Source organism: Mustela erminea, chromosome 8, assembly GCF_009829155.1.
Source record: "Mustela erminea isolate mMusErm1 chromosome 8, mMusErm1.Pri, whole genome shotgun sequence".
Classification (NCBI taxonomy): Eukaryota; Metazoa; Chordata; class Mammalia; order Carnivora; family Mustelidae; genus Mustela; species Mustela erminea.
Genome location: NC_045621.1, coordinates 67,485,833 through 67,504,709, shown reverse-complemented (window position 1 = coordinate 67,504,709; position 18,877 = coordinate 67,485,833). Strand labels below are relative to the sequence as shown.

General features: G+C 36.0%; 2 protein-coding genes across 3 annotated transcripts in view; one reads left to right on the top strand and one right to left on the bottom strand.

Annotated features, from left to right (window-relative positions):
* SLC25A12 (solute carrier family 25 member 12) overlaps positions 1-18,877 on the top strand; it is a 198,758-nt gene that overhangs the window by 27,374 nt on the left and 152,507 nt on the right. The window lies entirely within an intron of this gene.
* HAT1 (histone acetyltransferase 1) overlaps positions 1-18,877 on the bottom strand; it is a 60,923-nt gene that overhangs the window by 12,147 nt on the left and 29,899 nt on the right. For both annotated transcript variants that reach the window (XM_032355947.1, XM_032355949.1), the window contains exons 5-9: positions 15,846-16,025; positions 15,449-15,570; positions 14,844-14,948; positions 14,414-14,520; positions 2,350-2,501 (exon numbers count right to left, since the gene is read on the bottom strand). In XM_032355947.1, coding sequence (XP_032211838.1) covers positions 2,350-2,501; positions 14,414-14,520; positions 14,844-14,948; positions 15,449-15,570; positions 15,846-16,025 — 666 coding nt within the window. The remainder of the gene's footprint in view (positions 1-2,349; positions 2,502-14,413; positions 14,521-14,843; positions 14,949-15,448; positions 15,571-15,845; positions 16,026-18,877) is intronic.

The window sequence follows — 18,877 nt, the reverse complement described above, 5'->3', positions numbered from 1 at the left end:
CTTATATACTTATTGGGGATCAGGTGTAGGTAGACTGGGAAGATGATGTTTGAACTTTCAGAAGGGACACCTGAACAAATGAGTAATATCTGGCAAGGCAAAGATGAGTAACAGGAGAAGGGAGTATCAAGGGCAAAAGGCAGAGTTAACATAAAGCAATATACAAGAAGAAAGATGTAGCATAGCTGGGAAATAACAAGAGGTTTAGTAATGCCAGGGCATATAGGAAGGTGGTAGAAAGTTGAGTCTACCAAGGTTGGCAGGGTCCAATTATGACTGGCTCAGTGTGCCATACCAAGTTTTAATTCCTTTAAGAAAGAGGAAAAAAAGCATGATTTTGAAAAATGTGTTCATATTCTCTTTCTTTTAAAAGCTGAGCAGTTGAATAAATTCTCTAAAGGTTTGATATACTCTGCACATACCAAATATTTCTAAAACATACATTTATCTTAAAACCAGGAAGCTATTAAAGTGTTTTAATGAAGGAAAAGATGGAAAGTTTCAGTTCAAATTAAGCTATTGAAGATCAGTGACCAGGAAACATTTTTTATCTTTCTTTAAAAAAAAAGATTTATTTATTTACTTTGAGAGAGAGAGAGGGAGAGAGAATTTTTTTTTTAAGATTTTATTTATTTGACAGACAGAGATCACAAGTAGGCAGAGAGGCAGGCAGAGAGAGAGGAGAAAGCAGGCTCCCTGCTAAGCAGAGAGCCCCGAGCCCAATGCGGGGCTCGATCCCAGGACCCTGGGATCATGACCTGAGCCGAAGGCAGAGGCTTTAAACCACTGAGCCACCCAGGCGCCCCAAGGGAGAGAGAATATTAAGCAGACTCCCCACTAAGCAGGGAGCTGGATGTAGGGGTTCAACACCACAACCCCAAGATCATGACCTGAGCTGAAATCAAGAGTGACATACCCAATTGGCTGAGCCACCCATATGCCTCAGGATACTTTTTATATACACTCATGGGAGTATAAGAGGAAAATCTACATTGGAGAGTTGGATGAGATCTCCCAGGTGGAATAAGCAAAGTGAGAGAAAATGAGGACTGAATAAGGAACTCTGGGAGAGAATTATCTTTAGGGAACATACAGAAGAGTAAAATCCAGTAAAAGTATCTCAAAAAAGATAATCAGTACTAAGTGGAAAAAAAAAATCAGGAAATATAACACCTTAGCAACAAAGGAGAAGGTAACAGAATCATATACTAGTCCCTATTATTAGAATACCGTTCATCTCTCTCTCTCTCTTTTTTTTCTTCTTTTAAGATTTATTTATTTTGAAAGAGAGCATGCACACGAGTGGGGGCTCAGGGCAGAGAGAAAGAAACCCAAGAAGAATCTATGCTGAGTCCTGAGCCCAACACGGGCCTCAAACCCAGGACCCCAAGATCATGACCTGGGCTGAAATCAAGTCTGATACTCAACCAACTGAGCTACTGAGGCACCCCTCACATACCTTCATAATCCAAATCCTACCCATTCTTCCATTCTTCAAGGTTTAGATCAAATGCATCTCCGTCCCATGAAAAACTGATTCCCTTGCATACACAAATACAATAAACTAAACTCCCTCCTCTGAACTGCCAGATTACTTTTTCTATACCTATTTTAAGGGTATTTACTACTTTAAAATTCAAATATATAGTAGTATATATATTTCTCCACATGTATTAACTATTTTACCATTTCAAACATATTCTTAAAAAGTAAAAGATCATAATATCCATTTTGTTCTGCCTGTTACACTTAATACAGCCATAATATCAGCTATCTTCCTATTCTATTAATGAGGAAATTAAATTGCCTGAAGTCACAGACTAAGTGGTGTAGCCAGATTTTAACACAGACAATTTGGCTTCAGAGCCTGTACTCTCAACCACTGCTACTTCCCACATATGTATTCTTAATGTACTTGCAATGTTTAAGTTACATACTTAAAAAAAAAAGAGAGAGGGGCGCCTGGGTGGCTCGGTGGGTTAAGTCTCTGCCTTCAGCTCTGGTCATGATCTTGATCACAGGGTCCTGTGATCAAGCCCCGCATCCAGCTCTCTGCTCAGCAGGGAGCCTGCTTCTGCTTCTCTCTCTGCCTGCTGCTCTGCCTACTTGTGATCTCTCTCTCTGTTAAATAAATAAATAAAATCTTTTTTTTTTTTTTTTGACAGGCATAATAAAGTTTATTTCCTGTTCACTTCATGGTCCAATGACAACCACTAGAACATATTCACAAGATTTTAAATAAATAAAATCTTAAAAAAAAAAAAAGAACAAGAAAAATAACTTCTTATAAAAAAAGAGAGAAAGAAAACTTCAAAACTGAAATTTATTTCTTCTACAGAATAAAAATACCTTATTTATTTTGAACTTCTGTTGTGCCTCTATTGCCATGTCTTCACTGAATCCTTGCATCAACTTTTCCCGAGAAAAACAGGGCAAATCTTGACAAAGCTTCACAAGCACAAAGTCTCTTAATTTCACATAGCTTTTGGATGGATCTTCAGCTAAAGAAAAGACAGAGTAACACTTCCCTTATCCAACATAATTCATGATTTGTGATCTTAATATACGTGTTAGGCTAGAAAAACAAATATTCTTGAAAGATACAAGGCAAAAGTTACAATGAGAAAGGATTATTCCTTATTAATCAAACAACAGCATAATTATCTTTACCATATGAAATTATAGGTCCAATCCGTTTGCAAAGACATACAATATCTGTGAAATCAGAGCTACTCCTTTCAAATATAAACTTTTTGATGGGTGTTATCTATTGTATGCATCTTAGTTTTATTTTCAATTAAAGTAGCTATATAAACAAGAGATTCAAGTTTAGATAATCAATTCCTATTCTCTGATAGCTATGGCTTCTGAAGCTCAATTTAGAAGTCCCTTACTTATAAGTCCCTAATCCAATAATCATTATAGTCTGCCATACTGCTTTTACCCAGTAATAATAAAAAAAACTTTGTTTTTTGTCTTTAAAAAAAAAAAAGCAAATCTTTTTATTTTTCTTTGTTTTAAAGAATAAAATGATAAAGATAAAAAGATAAAAAGAAATAAATGATAAAGATAAAATGATTTTTTGTTTTAAAGAATAAAATGATAATATGATTTTGGTCCTTTCTTCAATGCATCTGAACAGCATAGATCTTCCTTTATGTTAGTCTCTTATGTACATTAGACTATGTAGTGGACAAGGAAAACATCAAAACATGATGGGTAGAAAGAAGACTACACAGAGAAAATCAGTTTAAGTCCCAGTTCTGCCACTCATAGATGTAGGACCATAGGCAAGTCACCTGACTTTTCTGAGCTCTTGCTTTCTGATCAGTAGAGGGCTTAAAACAAAGAATGCTAAATTCTGAGCTAGTTCCTGGATCATAAGACTTAATACTGTTATAATACCAATACTCTACAAATCATTCGATGCAATCCCTATAAAAATCCCCCAGTTGGCCTTTTTGTTGCAGAAATTAAGTTTATCCTAAAATTCACACAGATAGGAAAGGAACCCAGAATAGTCAAAACAATCCTGAAAAAGAACAAAAGTTAGAAGACTCACATTTCCTGATTTCAAACATTACTACAAAGCTTCAGTAATCAAGACAGTATGACGCTGGCATAGGACAAATATGCAGATCAATGAAACTGGGTTGAGAGTCAAAAATAAACTCTTACATTTATGGTCAATTAATTTTTGAGAAGGGTCCCAAGACAAATCAATGAGGGAAAGAATTGTCTTTTAAAGATTTTGTTTGTTTTGACAAAGAGAAAGAGAGATCACAACTAGGCAGAGGCAGGCAGAGAGAGAGAGGGGGAAGTAGGTTCCCCGCTGAGCAGAGAGCTAGATACAGGGCTCCATCCCAGGACCCTGAGATCATGACCTGAGCCAAAGGCAGAGGCTTAACCCACTGAGCCACCCAGGCACCCCAAAAATTGTCTTTTAATAAATGGTAATTGGACAACTGGATCTCCACAAACAAAAGAATGAAGTTGAAGGAACAGGAGAAGGGGGTATCAAGGGCAAAGGGCATAGTTAATGTAAAGCAATATACAAGGAAGAAAGATGTAGCATAGCTGGGAAATAGCAAGAGGTTTAGTAATGCCAGAGCTTATAGGAAGGTGGTAGGAAGTTGAGTATACCAAGGTTCATACACAAAATTTAATTAATTTAATTTTTAAAAATTTAACTAATATACAAAAATTAATTCCAAATGGATCACAGACCTAAATGTAAGGGGTAAGACTATAAAATTCTTAGAAGAAAACATAGAGGAGTAAATCTTCACGACCTTTGGTTAGGCAATGGCTTCTTAGATGATAGAGCCAAAAGCACAAGTAACAAAAGAAAAAAATAGATAAATTGGGTTATATCAAAATTTAGAAATTTTGTGCTCAAATGATACCATTAAGGAAATGAAAAGACAACTTACAGAATGGGAGCAAATATTTGCAAGTCATATATGAGATAAGGAACTTGCATCCAGAATTTTTATATATAAGTTTTTCAATTCAATGAGAAAAAGAAAACCCAATTTAAAAAATCACAAAGGATCTAAACAGACATTTCTCAAGAAGATATACAAAGGGACAATAAGCACAAGAAAAGAGGCTCAACATCATTTGCCACACACACACAAAAAAAACAACAAATCAAAACCACAATAAAATACCATTCCATCCACTATCCACTAGAATGACTAGAATACAAAAGTAACAAATATTGATGAGGGTATAGAGAAACTGAAGCCTTCATACTACTGGTGGAAATATAAAACTGGTACAGCCACTTAGGAAAACAACCAGGTGGTTCCTCAAAAGGAGAAACATAGTTACCGGATTTTCCACCATTTCTACTCCTAGTTATGTACCCAAGAGATATGAAACATAGGTCCACACAAATACTTGTATACAAATATTCATTCCTAAGAGCCAAAGAGTAGAAACAACTCAAATGTCTATCGATTGATACATGGATACATAAAACTTGGTATATACACAATGGGAATATTCATTGTCAGTAAGAAGATATAAAAGTACTAATATATGCTATTACAAGGATGAACCTTAAAAAATATGCCAAGTGAAAGAAACATCATATTATCATATGACTTCAATGTCCAGAACAGGCAAATCTATAGAGACTAAAAGTAAATTAGTGGCTGCCTAGAGCTGGAGGGGAATAGGTGGTGAGGGTGGAAGAGTAAAGGAACAACTGCTAATGAGTAATGGGTTTCTATTTTGGGAGAAAGGAATATTCCAAAATTATATTATGATAATGGCTACACTGTAAATATCATTTCAAAAATTGTACAATTTAAGTGAATTGTATATGTTAACTATATCTCAATAAAGCTGTTTATTAAACAAAAAGTCTGAGCAAGGGGTAATGTTTTATGATTCTGAGTCATTATCCAATCCTCCATTAATTCTATCTGTCTGCACTGAATACTTTTTTTTTCCTTTTTAAGATTTTACTTATGACAGAGAGCACAAACAGGGGGACAGGCAGGCAGAGGGAGAGGGAAAGGCAGTCTCCCAGAGGAGCAGGGATCCTGATGTGGGGCCTGATCCTTGAGCCACAGGCAGACGTTTAACCAACTGAGCCACTGAGGTGCCCCGCACTGAGTACCTTCTTAATGCCTCCTGTGGTATTAACATCATATATATGTAATTATTAAGTAAATATTATATGACTATTGCTTTAAAGTGAAATCCTGGCACTGTATCAGTTTGTTATGAAATTATGGTTTATTAGGAATGTACACAGATGATGAAATCAATAGGGAACAAAATAACATAACAGATCCTGTCAAAAGCCAGAGACAAACAGAAACTCCTAAAAGCAGCAAGAGGAAAACCTCTCATCAGAAACCACAGATGGCCAGAAGTCAGTGGGGTAATCTATTCAAAGTACTGAAAGAAAATAACTGTAAAACAAGAATTTTTGTTTTGTTTTGTTTTTTAAGATTTTTATTTATTTATTTATTTATTTTTTTAAAAGATTTTATTTATTTATTTGACAGGCAGAGATCACAAGTAGGCAGAGAGGCAGGCAGAGAGAGGGGAGGAAGCAGGCTCCCCGCCGAGCAGAGAGCCCGATGTGGGGCTCGATCCCAGGACCCTGAGATCATGACCCGAGCCGAAGGCAGAGGATTTAACCACTGAGCCACCCAGGCGCCCCAAGATTTTTATTTATTTATTTGACAGAGATCACAAGTAGGCAGAGAGGCAGGCGGGGGGGCGGGGAGCAGGCTCCCTGCTGAGCAGAGAGCCCAATGTGGGGCTCGATCCCAGGACCCTGAAATCATGACCTGAGCTGAAGGCAAAGGCTTAACCCACTGAGCCACCCAGGTGCCCCTAAAACAAGAATTCTATATCCAGCAAAATTATCCTTCAAAATGAAGGTAAAATAAAGACATCTCAGAAAAGTAAAGATAAAGAAATGTGTTACTAGCAGACCTGCCCTTACCAGAAATACTAAAGAAGTTCTTCAGGTTAAAAGAAAATGATATCTCAAATCTATATGAAGAAATTAAGAACACTGATAATTAATTATGAATATAAATGTTGAAGTTGGTATGAATATATTTTTCTCTTTTCTCCTCTCAAATGATACAAAAGACAATTACATTAAAAATAATTATAAAACCAGGGGTGTCTGGGCCGCTCAGTCATTAAGTGTCTGCCTCAGTCATTAAGTGTCCGTCGTGTTCCTGGGGTCCTGGGATCGAGAACTGCATTGGGCTCCCTGCTTGGCAGGAAGCCTGCTTCTCCCTTTCTCACTCCCCCTGCTTATGTTCCCTCTCTCGCTGTGTCTCTGTCAAATAAATAAATAAAATCTTTAAAAAAATTATAAAACCAATGTTTGGTACCTAATATATAAAAATATAATATATATGACAACAGTAGAATAAAGAGAGGAGGAAGAATAATTACAATGAAAGAATTTATTTTTCTGGAACTAAATATTAATCTGAGGTAAACTGTGATAAATTAAGATGCATACTGTAATCCCCAGAGCAACCACTAAAAGAGTACCTAAAAAAAAGTGAAAAACAAAAAACAAAACAAAGGAATTAAAATTTTTCATTTAAAATATATCTATCTATGGACTGCCTGTGTGGCTCAGTCAGTTAAGCATCTGACTCTTGATCTCAGTTTAGGTCTTGATCTCAGGGTGGTGAGTTCAAGCCCTGCACTGGCCTCCGTGCTGGGCATGGAGCCTACCTAAAAAAATAAAATAAATCTATTTAACACAAAAGAAGGCATCAAAGGAGAAACAAAAGAACAACAACAAAAAGCAGCATATAGAAAACTAACAGCAAGATGGGAGGCATAATTCCAACCATAATGATAATTACATTAAATCTAAATATACTAAAGACTCCAATCAAGGGCGCCTGGGTGGCTCAGTGGGTTAGGCCACTGCCTTCAGCTCAGGTCATGATCTCAAGGTCCTGGGATCGAGTCCCGCATCGGGCTCACTGCTCGGCGGAGAGCCTGCTTCCCTCTCTCTCTCTCTCTCTGCCTGCCTCTCTCCCTACTTGTGATCTCTCTCTGTCAAATAAATAAATAAAAATCTTTTTAAAAGCACAGATTGTCACTGGATAAAAAAAGATCCAACTATATACTGTCTCCAGCAGAAATATTTTAGATTCAAAGGCTGAGAGTCAAAGGATGAATTTAAGCATTATCACAATAAAAAACAACTGGGAAAAAATACCATTCAAAATGAAAAAAATTACAAGAGAAAAAAGGCACATTTTATAACCACAAGATAATACATGAAGGTGATGTTACAATTATAAACACACACACAGCTAACAACAGAGGTCCAAAGTAAATGAAATAAAAGCTTACAGAATGAGGGAGAGAAATAGACAATTCAAGGGCGCCTGGGTGGCTCAGTGGGTTAAGCCACTGCCTTCGGCTCAGGTCATGATCTCAGGGTCCTGGGATCGAGTCCCACATTGGGCTCTCTGCTCAGCAGGGAGCATGCTTCCTCCTCTCTCTCTGCCTGCCTCTCTGCTTACTTGTGATCTCTCTCTGTCAAATAAATAAAATCTTTAAAAAAAAAAAAAAAAAAGAAATAGACAATTCAACAAAAATAGCTGGAAATTTCAATACTACTCAATAATGGCTAGAACAACCAAACAGAAAAATCAACAAATATAGAGAAGACTTGAACAGTTCTATCAACTAACTTGCCTAGCTCATAGTTAGATAACATTTCACCCAAGAGCAGCAGAATATACATTCTGTTCAGACACACATGGAACATTCTCCAGCATAGATCATATGTTGGGCAAAAAATTAGTAAACAATGGCCCATGGGCCAACTCTCACCCATGGAAACAGAGAACATACATGGTTTTTCAAGGCATAAGATATTTATTACTTAGCCCTTTAAATAAAAAGTTTATGGACCCCTAAGGTAAACCATAAAACAAAACTCAGTAAATGAAAAAGAACTGAAGTCATACAAAGCATGCTCTCTGACAACAACAGAATTAGATATCAACAGGAGGAAATCTGGGAATCCACAATATTTAGAAATTAAACAACATGCTTCTAAACAACCCATGGATCAAAAAGCCATTAGAAGGGATTTTGAACCAGAACAGGTGGCTGGCTCAGTAGGTGGAGCATTCAACTCTTGATCTCAGGATTATGAGTTTGAGCCCCACATTGGGTATAGAGAGTACTTAAAAAAAAAGAACAATATATTTTGAACTGAATGAAAGCATTTATGAAAATGTATATGATCAGTTAAGGCAGCGCTTATATTCATATATAAATATACATGTTACATATAAACATAGAAGTATTTATATATTTAAAAATCTGTATTAACGGGCACCTGGGTGGCTCAGTGGGTTAAGCCGCTGCCTTCGGCTCAGGTCATGATCTCAGGGTCCTGGGATCGAGTCCCGCATCAGGCTCTCTGCTCAGCAGGGAGCCTGCTTCCCTCTCTCTCTCTCTGCCTGCCTCTCCGACTACTTGTGATTTCTCTCTGTCAAATAAATAAATAAAATCTTTAAAAAAAAAAAAAAAAAAAAAAAAAAAAAAAAAAAAAAAAATCTGTATTAAAAAAGGAGGACATCAAATTAAATTAAAAACCTAAGTTTCAGGATGCCTGGGTGGCTCAGTCAATTAAGTGTTTGCCTTCAGCTCACGTCATGATCCTGGGGTCCTGGGATCAAGCCCTGAGTCCAGCTCCCTGCTCGGGGTGGGGTGGGGGGAGCCTGCTTCTTCCCCTCCCTCTGCTGCTCCCCCTGCTTGTGCTTGCTCCCTCTCTCTCTCTCTCAAATAAATAAACAAAACAAACAAAAAAAACCACCTAAGTTTCAGTCTTCATTAGAATAAGAGGAAACTGAACCCAAAGAATTAAGAAGAAAATAATAAAAATCAAAGTGGGAATCAAATAAGTACAAGACAAAAAAATAAGTATTTATGAAAACAAAAGGGATTTTGTATAACCAAAATAATTTTGAAAAGGAACATGACTGAAATACTTTCTGACTTCAAAACTCAATAGAAAGGCTGAGGCACTACTGCTGCCAGGGACATAATGCCTAAAAAGGGAGCAAGGGAGGCCATGAACGCCTAGCTAGAAGTACATGAGCCCCTAGGAAAATGATACACAGCTCTAGGCTGGAAAGCTTAAGGCCGGGGAGGAGGAGAAGCAAGGAAAGAAGCCGGGGATGACAAAGATGATCACCAGCAAAGGTGTGAAAAGGCCCATCAACATTAAGAACCACAACCCGTTGGCACAGATAATCAAAAAATAACACAAAGGGATCTGGACAAGACAAAAGAGCTTTCAAGGAAAGATAAGACAGAAAGCAAAAGAGCATTACATTAAAATGCATTTAGAGGGAAGACAGAACAAGCCAAGGTTGACCTCACCTGGCTGGAGATCAACCATAAAGAGCAGAAAGAAGTACAGGAGGTCACGAGGAAGAAGGAAAGCAAAAAATGATGCAACTTTATCAGGAAAACAAATGCAATCACTTACTCTAAATATGTACGATATGTATGCCTGGCCTGTGGGAGGAAGTGGGCCCTATTACCAGGACCTCTGCTGTGTCTTAACCACTCTATGCCCTGGTGCCATTTAAACAGCCCTTCAGCGTAGAAGCCCCCTGGTGGTCTGGGGCCTCCTCTTCATCGTCCTGGCAGAAAAGTCATTTGTGGGGGAAAGGAGAGCTGGGGAACTGGGGAGGGAATAGCGGCTATCTTTGAGACAAAAAGATGAGGACTGTGTTTCCTATGTAACCAATGGAAAGGTTTTGTTTTCAGAATTTAGAACCTCTGTTTTGTCAGGCTGATTGCACCTTAAGGGGGAGTTGTGCTGGGGTCAGCTACTGATGAATTTGCAACAACCAGACCCAGACTGCGTTGCCTGGGTGCTCACTCACAGAGAGACTATACTTAGAGTCCCTGAGGGTCATGGCTCATCCCTGGCCAGTTCCCTCTAACTGAAGCCACACCTCTCTGTCTCCCTACCCTATCTCCCAGCCACCTGGGCAGGGCCAGTATCCATTTTTAACCTTACTCATCTATCATTTCAAGAAATTTCTGTTTACTCTGCAGCACCCAGGCAAACCACACTCCACAAATTCAATGTATGTATTTGGCATATTAAGCTTCACATTATCATTTAAAAAAACCTCAATAGAAAGCTACAGTAAACTAATCAAGACAGTATGATACTGGCATTAAGGATAGACATATATAGATGATTAGAGTCTAGAAATAAATCTTTACATTTATGGGCAATTGCTTTTCAACACAGGTACCAAGGCAATTCAATAGGGGAAAAACAGTCTTTTTAACAAATGGTACTAGGTCAACTGGATAGCCAAATGTAAACAGATGATTTTAGAAACTTACAAAAACTGCCTCAAATGGATCACAGACCTCAATGTAAGAGACAGCAAATAAGGACTGCCTGCAAATGGACATGAGGAATCTCTTTACTGTGAAATATTCTAAAACAGGATTGTGGTGAAGGCAGCAAAACTAGGCAGATACACTAAAACACACTGAACTGTACACTTAAAATGGGCAAATTTTATGGTATGGAAATTATACGTCAATAAAGTTGCTTTAATTAAACCTCTACTAAGTGACAAAAATTCTCAAAGAAGCATCTCTTTAAAACAATTTTTTAAAGTACTAACAGATGAGGCTCGAACTTATTCAATGTCAATTTTTCCAAGTCTACCTCTTCTAAACTGATTTAGAAAAAAGAACTGTGTTGCTGACATCAATTTGAAATAAGATTTAGTATGAGTGATAGCTTAAGTAACTTATATGACCTCAGAAGATTAGGAAAAAACATATCCTAGAAAAAAGAATGATAAATGAGAAAAATCTAAAAACTCATGCCACATTCCTATCAGAAATTTTCACATAAATAAAATGCAAAAAATTTCCACTTAGCTTTACCTAAGCTGTTACAGACTGACAATATAAGGGGCCAAGTCACCATTTCAATATTTAAGCACTTTAACCAAAAGTGTCAGACTGAAAATGAACTTGAAATACTGATACTCAGTAATTCGTGACACCTTTCAATTCCTTTGTTTCTGTGCTACAAAAATAAGCAATACATTTAAAGGATGAAAACTGCTTAAGTATAAATCTATAGTGACATGCAAAATAAAAAACCGAGTTTTTTCCAAATACATTATCTAACAACTTAAGTGCTTGTTCTATCATTTTTTTAAAAAACCTCTCCATATTAATGTCCTACATTAGAGATAAAAATCATATAAAATGAGACAGCACAAACCACCTAAGGATAAAAAACTTATAGATAATATTCTAAAATATTCCATTCCAGTACTATAAGGCACATTTAAAGGACACTTATAATTAGCTCTTAATACACAACTGAGAGATTAGTAATACTGACATATACTCCAGCCCAAGATCAGTTTCTATTGCCAAATGCAAATCTCTTCATAATTCTAGAAGAAACAATTCACTGATTCAATTTACAAGGTCATACAAATGAGGTGTACTCAAATGCTTTGTATCTTAAGTTAGTGACATTCTCAGAAGGAAGATGTACGTGATATACAGAACTGCCTTCCAGTATTTTACTTTAAAATTAAGTGCTAAAAAAAAGAAAATGAATAGAAATTACACAATAAACACCTATCTAACTTGTACCACAGGCCCATCAATGTTAACTTTTAATTATTACTATATCTGGCTGTGTGTGGAGTAAGCAAAAAGCCATGTCAACATAAAGAATATTCAGGATTGCAAAGGGAGATCTGGAACCTGCTGAAGATCCTCAAAGTTAGGGGCCCCTGGGTGGCTTAGTTGTTGAATGTCTGCCTTCAGCTCAGGTTGTGATCCCCATACTGGGATAGAGCCCCACTTTGGTCACCCTGCTCAGCAGGAAGCCTGCTTCTCCCTCTCCCACTGTCCCTGCTTGTGTTCCCTCTATTGCTGTATTTGTCAAATAAACAAATAAAATGTTAAAAAAAAAAATCCACAAAGTTAAAAATATATATACAAAATAATGGAGAAACAGGCAACTAAAATGACTAAAAAGTAGAGAATTCTGGTATTTTCTTTAAAAAAAAAACTGGGTATGAAAATCTAAAAGATGTATCTTCATGAAAACAGCTGATAAGGCATTTTTAGTAATGTATAATGCTGAGAAATGTTAACACTGAAAATAAAAGCTGGTATCTAGTTTTCAAATTCAGAAGTCCTTTAGCACTTTTAGCCTTTTCTCTTTGGAGACTTCAGTTTGCCATGAATAAAGGCTACCACTATTGATGACTCTTCACTGAGATTTAAGAAATAAAATTCTTTATCTGCTAATTGGTGCTAAGTATCAAGGACTTTATTGGTTGGAGTAGACAGAAGAAAATGGTTAAGAGGCTTCACAGAAACAACTCCTGCTGGCACACTACCCACTACAGAATACAAAGACTACTTATGTGAACTCTAAGTCTCCAGATTAAAATCACCAGAAAGTCCCTTCGTGTAGCACCAAGTCCAAGTTCTATAAAGTAAACAGAAGCTAAACAATTTTTAGCTTAGTTAAAAAGAAGTACCATCACTTTTATTATGTTTCTATAATTTTTTGGTTAGCTAGTAAAGGTGTTACTGCCAACTTAAGAAGTTACTTCTTTATCTCCCAAATTTCTAAACTGTTTCACAGTAGCATGAAAGTCAGATGAAAAAATAATTCAACTCCATAAACATGGAACTCCCTTTTAAAAACAAAATGTTTTCCCTCCAGTATTTTATTAAGCTATACGATGAATTCAGAATCTTTTTTGGAGTAACTTTAATTTTACTTACTCTGGATAAGGAAAACCACTACATTACATGAAAAAGCTAAAAACCTGCCAATTAGCCTATTTATATTCTTTTCTTTTTTTCACAAGCCTACTTATATTCTTATTAATCCCATATCCAGTACTTTTTTTTTTTTGGTGTCTTTATACAAAGTAGTAAAATAAAATTCTAAAACAGCATTTTTTAAACAAATTAAATTTTAGTGTTAAGCAGTATAGTTTTAAAAACAAAATGTGCTCAGACTGTTATGAATTAATAAAATGTAATACCTAATTTGGGTATGAATATCTGGTACAATATTTTTCATTAAAAAAAAAAGGGGTGATTTTCAGTTTAATCAGCAACTTTCTGAGTTAACAAATTTGAAACAGTGTTACTCAGGGAAAAGAAAATATTGACAACATAAATGTTCCTGGGGCTCTTTGCTCTGTGCTAACTCACATTTATATACTATCATCTGTAACTCCATCTAATGATGGCTTTAAAAGAAGAGTCTCTCTCCTTCTCCTAAGCATCCTATTCACAATACTTCTTCTCTGGCTAATTCATAATGAAAGATGTTTCCAAAACAAATAGCCTTGCATTTCACTTTATAAACTGCTGGTGTGAAGGCATGCATTTTAGGAATAAAAAACACATGCCTTGAGAAATGTGTATTCTATTCAGGAATTATTTGCCTTGATTCTTCTTTCTCAGCAAGGTTTAGAATATTCTTCCCCTACATGAAAATTAGAGCAAGGCCTCTGAGCAATGCAATGGTTGGCCAGATAAGCTGAAATAAGTCACAACACACTTACAAAGTACATATGCCTAACCATAATTTCCCTAATATATATTCAATTCATTATCTTCAATTTGTTCAATTCATAAAGCACTTCTTACTTGGATATACAATCCAATCCCACCAAAGGCTTGTAACTTAAAATGTAACTCTAAGCAATCTTTACATGGTTCTAAAAATACCCCAAGAGAAGGTTGTTATTTAAAACATAAGTTATTTTTGACAAAACCAAAATTAATCAGTAAAGAAGAGATTCTTTAGGAAGGGTCTTTCAGTAACAAATCAAATTTTACATACCTGTAATATCAAGAACAGAAGGAGATGCAATGTAGTATCTATGAACTGTTTCAAGAAGTTGAGCACCATGGCCTTGACCTTGAAATGGAGTCAGTATCAGCATCTGACTACAGTAAAGAAATGATTGTAAAATTAAAATATCCCACAATATGATCTGTTTAAAACTGCAAATCACTGTGTATTAAGAACATTTTAAAGTTAGTGGGGTTTTTTTTCAGTCGACCTTCAAGAAATCCAAAAATTATTGAGATACTCAAAATTGGTTTAATCTTCCACAGTTGCAAAGGGAACAATGAAATAAATCAGTACATAGCCAATGAATAATGGTGATTTTTTTAAACAAATCAACACTATTATAACAAGTATTGGAAACTTCAGCAGTTCCTTCTTCTGAAATAAAAGACAAGGCACGTGTTACACCGCCAATTACCTTACACGTGGCCGGGTTTTGTCTGGGTACACATAGTAATTATAGACTGTCATGTAGCCTACGGTCGCAAAGAGCGTAGCTCCATCCTTATTATACTTCTCAAATCTGCAGATAAAACAGAAAGCCAAGCAGGTCAATTACAGTCGCGCTCCCATGCAGTGTCCATTTTCTTTTCCATTCTCTGACTGAATTTTCAGTGTCAGCAAGCTACTCTGTGAGGGCCCAATGGGTACACCTGCTATGTTCTGAATGTACAATTCACTTAATTGGTGTGCAGCAACTTGGATAAATCAGACCTCTTTACATCACTTCAGTGCACTTGCCTATTATAAAGATGAATAGGTGGCAAGTAAAAGAAAACACAGGCAAAGCTCATTTTACTGTTTAAGCCTACATTCAGGGTCCTAACGGACAACAGCATTTAATTCAGCTCTATTCTCAAGGTCTCCGAAAGCATAATGAAGGAAAACTCAAGCCTCATAAACAATAGTTTTTCTTTCCTGGGAAAAATATCATTATACTGTCCCAATAATTGGGCCGCCACAATTAAAATGCTGGCTTTGTGGAGGTAATAAGGTCTACTGTTGCTTTAGAACTGTACTTACACTAGAAAGTAGTGCCATCTTTCATCATCCACGTCAATAAAGCTAGCAGTTTCAATAAACCACATCAAAAAGGTCTGAAGCCTTTCATGATATTCTCGAAAGCCTCTACATGTCATGTCAGCCTAGGGAAAAAGCCAGGAAAAGTCAGGTGAAACTCATCACAGAGGTAAGTGAAAGTCTGTAGAACACAAAACTATCCTGTGGGAAAATGTTTAGAAGTCTCAGATTAAGATGTGTACACAGACACACATACAAAATAGATCTTTGTTTTTAATGCTGACAGAAACTTGTTTCCTGAAGCTGGAAATGAGTCACTGAAAATAACACAACAGAACAGCATACAAGTTTCAGGCAAATGGAGCACTTTTACCCAAGAAATATTCAGATTTATCTTTACCTTGTATATCTGAAAGGTAAAGTTTTCCCCTCCTGTTGGACTGAGAACAGAGTATGTATGAAGTAAGGTTCCAAATGGCTTGAAATCAACTTCCTTTTCCAGCAAAGAGAGAAAATCATTTGTGTTTGTACAAAATCCAGGTGGGATGATTTGTCTAATTTTCCCCTCAACATCATCTGCCTAAAGAATAGAGGTTAAAAGGCATAAGAAAAAATTAGTAACAAATTTGACTTTTAATTAAATATGCTTAATTTCTTTGAAATGGACAAAACTCACAAAACTCACAAAACTGCAGCTCACAGTTAAAGAAGTAAACACATGGAGAGCTGGAAAAGGATAAGTTTTGTGTGCACAAGAGATTATCTTCCAAATCTGAGATGAACATAAGTTTAATACAGAAATAAGAAAGAACAGACAGGTAGCCTGAAATCAAGAACAAGAATGAGGACAATGCTACTGAAATTTCTAATATCTACAAAATGCTGACTATATCCTTTCAGGACAATTTGAACTGCCCCAAACAAAAGGCTGCTTATTATTTTATGTATATCAAGGAGACCGTATTATCCAAGACATGAGATGATCACAAGCAGTGGTAAGGTGAGGCTATAGTCTGACTAAACAAATTGCAAACTCACAATGAACAAGTAGACAGGTCATAACTCCTTTATACATTAAACTCAGTATTAACACGACAATCTAAAAAATATACCCTCTTAGGACATACATAATTTATATGAATGGATATATTATCCACTCATCTCTATAATGTGACACAATTTTTATAGACTTGGATTTGTGACAGTAAAAAGAGACAAGCCTGGACAACAAAATTAAACTCAGAGACTAAAATTACCCTTGTTAAACAACCTCAATGAATGTTAAAACTATCAGCTGAGCAGACTTCATAATCCCTTTCAAAACCCCAAAAGACCACTTGATTGAATACATTTACTACTTCTCTTTAACCATGAATATTTGATGAAGTCTTACAATAAAGTATTACTGCTTCTCACCAGGCAATAAAACTTAATGAATTGGTCTCAACTTAACAAAACCTTATCCCTCAATACAGTCCCTAAAAGCCTGACATTACATTCAACAAAATGAGCTTGCATTCTATTCAAACTTTTTCCTGAACAATGAGGCCAGGTTTTTACTTAATGGAGTTTGCCGTGAGTTCAGCTGTAATGTTTGTATTGTATCTATTTCCACAAGGACTGACACAAGAACACTTTGTGTTAACTTACTAAGCAGCTCTTTCATACCGTTTACATGCATGATGGGTATTAGTTCTAAACCAAGACCCTTGCTACTTAGCATTCAAAACAGGGAAATTAAGATGCTTAGGACAAAATACACTACAAAAGGCTAATACAACATGCTACTAATTCCTGTCCTTTCAACCATCTTTTAACTAAGTAGAAGCAATGCACCTGCAGATGAATAGCACTTTATTATCATTCAGTTACATTTTAGGATAGAGAACCAAGGACAGAGTTTATCACAAACAGGTTTTATTTTCAATGCTCTGGTAGCACCAACATTTATACATAACTTGTTTATAGCTATAAAAAAGAGCTAATATTTAAAATAAAGCTCTTCATTATTTTACCCAACAGCTTATTTCTAGTAAGTATTCATTTACCCTGTAAACCAAATAAACTGCATTTGATATTTTTTGTTTAAACTGCTATCTAATGTGAAGAGACCATCTTAAACATATTTTATAGAATAAATACAATTTCAATAATTATATGAGGAAACTGTAATAATAAGGAATAGTTTTAATGGGTCTGTTGTGTGGCAATTAAAATCCAAAGCAGTAATGGGTAAAGTAGTACAATTTTAGTTCAAGGTTAAAAAAAAAAAAAAAAAAGTCAAGAAATGCTACTTTTAAATAAAGAGGTTTATAATCTATCAGTTTAAAGGAAAACACTTCAAAGCATTTATAGTGTACTTAATTTTAACTTTTAAAAACTTTCCCTGTATACTGTTTTCTCAACAAGGCACTGCAAAGTATGATCAAATAACTCCACATACCTCGCATCAAATGTACTTCAAAGATTTCTTAGAAACTCTTAAGTTTCAAGTAGTGGTTCTGGTGGAAGACAGAGCAACGCAAAGATTTGAGCTCAACAAAGCTGAAAGAGAGTTAACTTTCAGCCTTCAAAGGATACCTACATATCATCATAAGTATCTTCAAATAAATATTTTGCTCTAGGCAAGTTTACACATTACTTTAAGAACTTTTACAGGAGAATAAAAGGCTAAGTTTAAACACAAGGACTCTTATACATAATAGGTTAGAGAAAATGTGTATCAGATATATTACATAAAATATAGAACATAAAACCAAAGGGCTCTTCAAACCCAGAATTCAGAATCTTGCTTCACTAGAGGAAAAATGTATGCATTTCTCTACGAAATAGGTTCTGTTTTAAGAAGGAAAAAAGTCCTATAACTACTTGTTTTAGAGAGCTGTACTCTTCTAATTCAGTTCAGTTAAATATTCATTTTCATATTGGATTATTGGCCCCATAATAAAATCATCACTACAGAAAAAGCCATCTCATCATTTGAAAAAGAACTTTATTTATTTTTAAAAATTTTATTCATTTACTTATCTTAGTAGGCTCTAAGCCCAAGATGGGGCTTGAACTCACAACCCCTAGATCAACAGTCGCTTGCTCCAGGCACCTGGGCAGCACAGTCAGTTGAGTGTCTGACTTGATTTTGGCTCAAGTTGTGATCTCAGGGTCATGGGATTGAGCCCCACCTCGGGCTCCAGGCTCAGCATGGAGTCTGCCTGAGTGTCTCTCTCCCTTTCTCCCTCCCCCCACACCCTCATGCAAGTGTGTGCACGCACTCTCTCTCTAAAATAAATAGATCTTAAAAAAAAAGTTGCATGCTTTAGTGACCAAGCCAGCCAGGCACCCCCTCCCTATCTCATCTTTTTAAAATTCAAAGTTGAATCAAAGATTAACTGAACTCTTTAGTTCCAATGCTTGTAGCTGAAAGTTCAGATTCTA